This window comes from Columba livia, chromosome 14 (assembly GCF_036013475.1).
Source record: "Columba livia isolate bColLiv1 breed racing homer chromosome 14, bColLiv1.pat.W.v2, whole genome shotgun sequence".
NCBI lineage: Eukaryota > Metazoa > Chordata > Aves > Columbiformes > Columbidae > Columba > Columba livia.
Genome location: NC_088615.1, coordinates 6,306,657 through 6,313,586, shown reverse-complemented (window position 1 = coordinate 6,313,586; position 6,930 = coordinate 6,306,657). Strand labels below are relative to the sequence as shown.

Sequence of the window (6,930 nt, the reverse complement as noted above, 5' to 3'; positions counted from 1 at the left end):
GTCAGCTTTTCATTTGACAACTCTGTCTGCTGTGTAAAGAGGAGAGGGGCCATAGACACCTCAGGGCTGATTCATTGATGAGGGGAGATCTCTTTTTCTGCCTGATGCCAAACATTGTTATTGTTGTAAAGGAAATTCTACAAAAAATTATTTGGTAGATGTGATTTTTTTCAGTGGTGTAAATAATACCTTCCAAGTTTAAAAGATTGGAGCAAGTCTCTGGTGTAAAATAAATGACATAGGGACCCACAGAAATGACCCTAAAGAGGCTGAAGTCCCATAGTTTCTACTTCAGTAGGAATTTTCTGAGGAAGAATGAGTGAAGAGCTTGGCTGCAGGTCCAAAATCCCTGTGCAGGCTAAAACCTGCTTTAGCAAATGCGACAGAAGTTCAATGGGCTGCAAAGCCACTCCTGTCCCTCCACAGCGGCTCCACATCCCAGGAAAAACCCTTGAGCTGTGCCACCTGCTCCTGCGAGCACGTGTGTGTGTGTGAGCATGTACGGTACACGTACATGCTCCTAACTGTGTCTATCGGTGTCATCTTCGTGTGGGTGGCACCAGTGACTGTGCATATGTTTGCTGGGTGTAGGTGTGCCGAGGGCTATCGGCACACACACTTCCCGGTATGTCGGTGCTGTGAATGGAGGGAGCTGTCTCACCCATTTTCCTCTTCGTTTGCTTCTAAATTTTCCTCGTTTTGTATTTCTGGAGTCTGTTCTCTCAACACCTGCACTATGATCGTTCCTTGAGAGGTGCATTATCCAAAATAACAAAATTGAGGTGAATAAGGCAGGGAGAGAAATGCATGTGGCTCCATTAGCATTCATTTATACTGAGGCTCTGTGAAACCCGTAAGAGAGCCTGTGTTGTTTGGAGTTTATTTAAATTAATCACTATAATTACATTTTGCTCTTTATCAAAAGCTTCCTATAGAGATTGTCCAGCTAGAAAAGAAAAGGAATTTCAGAAATAGTAGTATTTCAATAGCCTCTTTAAAGACATTCAGGAGCATCATGTAAAACACAGTGGGCATTGGGAAATAATTCTGCTGGGAGGTCAGATGGATGCTGAGTTCTGTTGATTTCCTCATTTTTTCAAGGCTGGAGGATTCTGCATGTGAATGAGTCCTTTGTTTTTCCAAGGCTTCTGCTACAGAAATATATTTACTGCAACAACAGCTTATTTCCTATCCTGGAAACAAACTCGAATAGTGCAGGCAGATCATTCTGCTCGTGTGGACAGCTTCGTGTCATGAAGAGCAGAGGAAAGAGGTGGCAGACAGCCTCCACAGAGACAAAATTCTCTGATGTACAAAACTTTGGAGCAGAAATGGGTGAGAACAAAGGTTCTCTGCCAGTACAGCAAGGTCAGCTCCAGGCAGAGCACAATGGGAGCAGAAGCTCTGATATATTCATTTTCTCATGCCTGGCAAAGATCTTAAATGAACCAGCTACACTTTTTAAAAACTGTTACAGCATTTCTTACCTTAAATTGGAAAGCCTTTTAAAAAATATACATTAGTTTGCCTAATACATTACACTCAATTGAATGCATTGCTCCCACAAGACCTTGTTAGATACTCTTTGTTAACCATGAGATGCCTGCTTGACCCATCTGTGTCTTACAAGGCCTTTAAGACAAAATACAGGTCTTCAGAACTCCACTCCCTGGTATTTATATTTGTTCCTGATTAAGATGGCATTGCACCATATGCTTATATGTTGTATTGAATTATTTTTGTTTTCTGAAAACTGAAAGGAGGAATAAGATCCCTCAATTGCAGAATCTAGATATCATAATTCAATTAGGCTCTTCTCTCAGAAGACCAGTGAATTGATCTTTCTCTTGTGTCCACCCTTGTGACATTGAAGAGTTTCATCAATTCACCAATATTTAGTTTGGTGTTTAGCCGAAAGTTCATAAGCTATATTGCTTTGATTTAAAGAACCTTCAGAGCAGCTGGAGTTAATTCCTAACACTCTTGTGCTAACAAACTCTGAATAAAATGCTGTTATCTGTAGGGGGGGAAAAGGAAATTAATATCTTAAAATAATGATCTTATTACAACTTACCTTGTTAGGCTGTGGTGAGGTTCTCCTTGTTAAGCCACCTGCATTTTGAGAGGTTTATAGACAAAAGCAGCATTATTAATTAATGCGACTGCAAGCTCTGTGAGCTATTACAATATTTTATTGTTATGGCTACTATTACTATTATCAGATAGGCTGTTTGGGAGTTTTGAAAACATGCTAGCATCTTTCTGTTGTGCTGGTTATCCTTCAGTGCCTTTCTTCAGGTTACAGATGCAGCTGTTTATATTAAATTCTGGATGGAAATCAGGGGCCCATAAAAATCTCTCAGCAGGTTACTTTAGCCTCAAATCAGTATTACTTAAATTATACAAGGAGAGAGATTGAAGTCTGAAGGTGCTACCTATCAACAGCAGATGTAAATTTGTTTTGCTTGAATATGACTCTGGGATGCTGGTCACCCAGGCAGTAAGACAGGGTAGGAACATCTTTTGGCCACCAGTAACTGACTTCTGAGTGCCTGAACAATCAATCCAATGAACCGGAAATTGCTGGTACCAAAAGTTATAGCCTGGGTAAAGGGTGGCTTGGGGAAAATAGGAATCTGTCCTAGAAGGATCTTTTATTACTTGCTATAAGGAAGCTGTAAGTTCTCTGTGATCTGTTTTTGCAGTGTAACTGCAGGTACTGTCCTCATAAGAGGCCACGAAGTTGCAAGTATTAGTGCAACTCCTCTCTGCTACAGGAAACCTAGGGAAAAGGAACTTCTTGAACATACTAGCATACCATGCTGAGACCCTAAACCCACTCTGACATTTATATGGGTGTTTAGGCATTTTGTCATCCTGTAAGTCACAGTGAAATCCATAAAAACATCTGGGAAGAGGTTAAAGATTCCAACACTTATTTGCAGAGATGAAATGAAGGCCTGCACAAGGCTCATGGTCCATTCTCATTTAACCAGAGCCTGTGTCTATAGCCACATCAGAGGTGATTTGCCAGTCATTGTCATGTTTGGCTGTGGAGATTGCGTATGACTGAACGATGCTGCTCTGCCTGAGGACTCCACAGCTGGAGGGAAGGGCTGTAAGGGGAATAAAACCTGTGGTAAATCTCTTTCAGAGGAAGTAGGGGGCCTGCCAACAAAAGATGCTATACCTCTGCTTTCAAGACTATTCTGTTCATAAAAGGCTTGAGGATAAAAGCTTAGTGTTGTCCCTGCACCATAAAGTTATGTCACACCTGGGCTGTGTGTCCAACAGGGTATGTCTCTGTATTACTGCAGATTTTGTAGGCTTTGGTCACAAAACACTTTGCTTGTCCCACTTTTTAGAGTCCTTGTCTGTCCAACTGTTCTTCAGGTGGGAGCAATTCCTGGCCTTGGAACACTGGTCACCACTCTTTGCTCTTTCAATTCAACTACATGCTTTTGGAGATGAGGGGTGGGGACCAGGGCAGGGTACCCTACACCAAACCAGGACACGGGGCATCCGAATCCTGTTTCTAACTCTGCCACAAACACCCTTTTCTCTTTTTCTCCTGCTATTCACCACTTGTGTGTATTCAGTCTGAAAACAGTAAAGGACAGGATGTCTGTGCTTGGACATGTGTATTCAGGTTCTGGCACAAGAGGCCTCAAATTTGATCTGGAACTTCATGTTTCAAAGGGGAATGGGTGAATCTTCTCTCCTTTCTAAGATGTCTGTGGCTCTGTGTTCACAGAAGTTCTTCCTCAAATATTTCTAAATCCCAGGTTGTTCTTAGGAGCTGATTTTTACTGTCATTACTTCTACTGATTTTTTTTGTTGTTTTGTTTTTGAGCAAAGCTGCTTATGGTCAAATAAGCTCCAGTCTCACTGGAACTGCCACAGAACAGCTTCTATAATGATCCAGGCTAAACTAGACCCCTAATTTCTGAAGCTTGCCTTATCTGATGGTGCTGGTGAGCACAGATTCTTCTATATCAAGCTCAGGGGTGAAATGCCTCATAGATTAACAGTGGTCAGTAAAAAATCAATGAGAAAGGTGATGGTGGAGAATTCCTTTTTTCCTCCTCTGGTATCTTTGGTCTGTTGCTCTGAAATATTTCCTTCCAAGCAACGTTTGCAGGATATGATCCTCTTTGTTATCCTAATGAGCCGGGTTGTAGCGGCTGAACCTCCCGGACCCAGGGGTGAGAGCCCAGGTTGGGAAGCAATGGAGCAGAGACAGAGGAGTTTAAGCCCTTTCTCTAGAGGAGTTTGCCACCTACTGATTTACAGGTTCCTTCAAGCTCTTGCCAAGCGCAGTTGAGGGGAAAAGCCGGTAATTTAGGGGTAGGTGGGAATTGCCCTTAGAGACCCCAAGCCGGGACCCCCGTGGGGAGCAGCCGGGGCGAGGCGGGGGGGGATGAGATACCCCCAGCTGTTTGAGCTCCAACTGGGAGAAGGCGAATGAGCTGGGTGGAAGCGACTTGTGTGTGTGTGCGTGTGTTGTGTGTGGCGGGGGAGGGATGTGGATGAGGAGCGGGCTCTCTTTCTCTCTCCCGGGGCTCAGTTAATCCTGCTGCCAAGCGCTGCTCAGCAGCAGACTCGGCGCTGGATTCCGAGCGAGGGAGACGCGCAGCCCTGAAGGCGCCGCGGAGGGGAGGCGAGAGAGGCAGCTAAAGAGAGCAGAGCGGGGGAAAAATCAAATCTATGCTTGGAACTGGGCTTCTTTTTCGCCAATGCAAAAGGGAATATGCAGCACATTTTTGCCTTCTTCTGCACCAGTTTCCTAGGGGCGGTGTTAGGGGCCAATTTCCCCAACAATATCCAGATAGGTGAGTGCAGAGCCCGGGGCCGTTTGGAGTGATGTTCCCCGGCAAGTCGGTAGGGGTGGAGAGGGGGCGATGGGGGAAAACTGACCCGTTCATTTGCTTGCAAAGACAAAATGTGTGTGTGTGTGTGAGCGAGGGGGTGAACCGTGAGGGCTGGAATTGTGCGTTGGTACCAGCTTTGCAAGAGCAGAGATGTATCAATTTGGCTTTGGGGGAGGGGAAGATTGGGAATAAATGCCTGCACACACACCAACACACAGGGAGAAAAGTGCCTCTGAAATGGAGGAAGCACGATAAAATATGTTTCTTGCTCCATGAAATGCCTGGGCTGCGTTGTGCATTGCTGCATTTGCAAAATCAGTGGTTGCATTATACATTTTTGTGTGGATGCTCTCATCTGTAGGTAACTGGGACGAGAGGTAACAAACAGGCGCTCTCTGTCGTTGTTGCTAAAGAATAAGGGCAGAGCTATTGGAGGAAGATTTTGCATTGAAGTCTTTCATTTCATGCTACTCGCTTCCCCTGTGCACCAGCAGTGCCTGTTTGATTTCTTTCTCCCTTCCTGCAACTTCTCGGTGCTCCTCCCCCTCCCTCCTCAGGTTTATTATTACTCTCCCATTGATCTTTGGGGATGGTGATTTGTAACCAGGTCCCAAATTCTCTTCCCTTGCATGACAGTTTTATTTCCCATGTCCCTTCTCTTTCCAATGCCAATCAATTGCTAATGCACCAAGTTCAGGCAACTCCTGCCTGAGTCCAGCTGCACAATTGGTGCTTTTATTGCTGTTGATGCTGCATCCCTGTCTTCCTCCCTTCCTGCTTCCCCTTTACCCCAAATTTGTGCAACATCCCAGATTTTTTCCCTTTCAACAAACACATGTAATAGCTGAACTCAGCTACTAGCATCCTATTCCTCTGACAACCATGATTAGGCTGGGAGGTGGGAGGAATGGGGGAGGGGGATATTAACGCACAAATAGCCCTTTTCCATGAAACAAGGAGATGCCCTCTATTCTAAAAACGTGCAAAGTGCCGTTGATAGCAGGTCCTTGCACATTTGTTTCTTCCCCAAGCCTTCTGCCCTGCAGGATGGGAATTGATACTTTCTGCTTCTTTAATTCTTCATTCTTGCAAAATCCTTTGTTTCCCTACTCATAAAATGCCAATAACTGTGCTGCCTTTAAATGTGTGTAGATTACTAGACAGTCCGAATATAATATTTTTCTAGAGGCTGTAGGGGGATCTGCTGCAAGCCAAGTTTCCTGCTGGGGGAGCAGCAGGAAACTTTTCCTAGGGCCAGGTTATCATAGCGCTTTGTTCCAAGCAAAAAGGGGTGGGGGAGCAGAAAAGAAAGGCTCTGAGGCTGGGTCCAGTCTGGTCCCAGTTCCTATCATTTATATAATTCTGTTTCTGGGCTTGCCTGTGCTTCTGCTCAGATGGATCCCTTTGAAGGCCAAACTTTTGATTTCCTGCCCTCTTTGAGTTTGGCCACTGTCACTTGTTAAATTTAGGGTTTTCCATGCAATGAACTTCAGTAGCAGCAGTTGTTTGGCCACAAGTTGTAAGTTACTCTGACCCTTGCAGCCCTGTCCCCATCCACCCAGTGCTGTGCCAGTCTGCCCAGCACCCTGGAGTCCCATATTGTGCGGAAACCTCTGTACCCCTTCTGGAACAAACCCTTCCATAGTCAGCAGGGTTTTAAACTGAGCCTAATTGCAAGTGAGAGAAGGAGGAAGACAGACTCATTCCTCCTTTACAAAGGTTATATTGGCAGTGATTCCATTTCCTTTCCTTAAAGTTATGGGGGGTGAGGAGGTTGAGCTTTCAAACCTTGTGGTTCATCCAGACCCCGCAGGCTGCCGGCCCAGGGATGCATAAGGGCTCCTGTATGTGATCCAGGCATTACAGAATGCACAGGCTGGAAAGGCTTCCTGCTCCCAGTGTATCTGCACTGGGCATAAAACCCTCAGGTCTTGTGTGCTGGAGTGTTTTGGAGTGTAGAGGCATTCTCTGGGCTGCGGAGCTGTAGCCTCTGCTCACAGGAATAATTTGGACTGAAGAGGTTGCTAATACAGGTGTGCTTAAGACATTTCTTCTTGTT

General features: G+C 45.1%; 1 protein-coding gene across 4 annotated transcripts in view; it reads left to right on the top strand.

The window, feature by feature from the left end:
- The first annotated feature begins 4,551 nt into the window (after window positions 1-4,551).
- GRIA1 (glutamate ionotropic receptor AMPA type subunit 1) overlaps window positions 4,552-6,930 on the top strand; it is a 124,410-nt gene continuing 122,031 nt past the window's right edge. Inside the window, exon 1 of one of the 4 annotated variants that reach the window (XR_010466005.1) lies at window positions 4,552-4,832. Coding sequence is in view for 2 of the 4 variants with exons in the window: in XM_005503370.3 (XP_005503427.1) it covers window positions 4,751-4,832 (82 nt within the window). In the remaining 2 variants the exon portion in view is untranslated. 4 annotated transcript variants of the gene reach the window in all.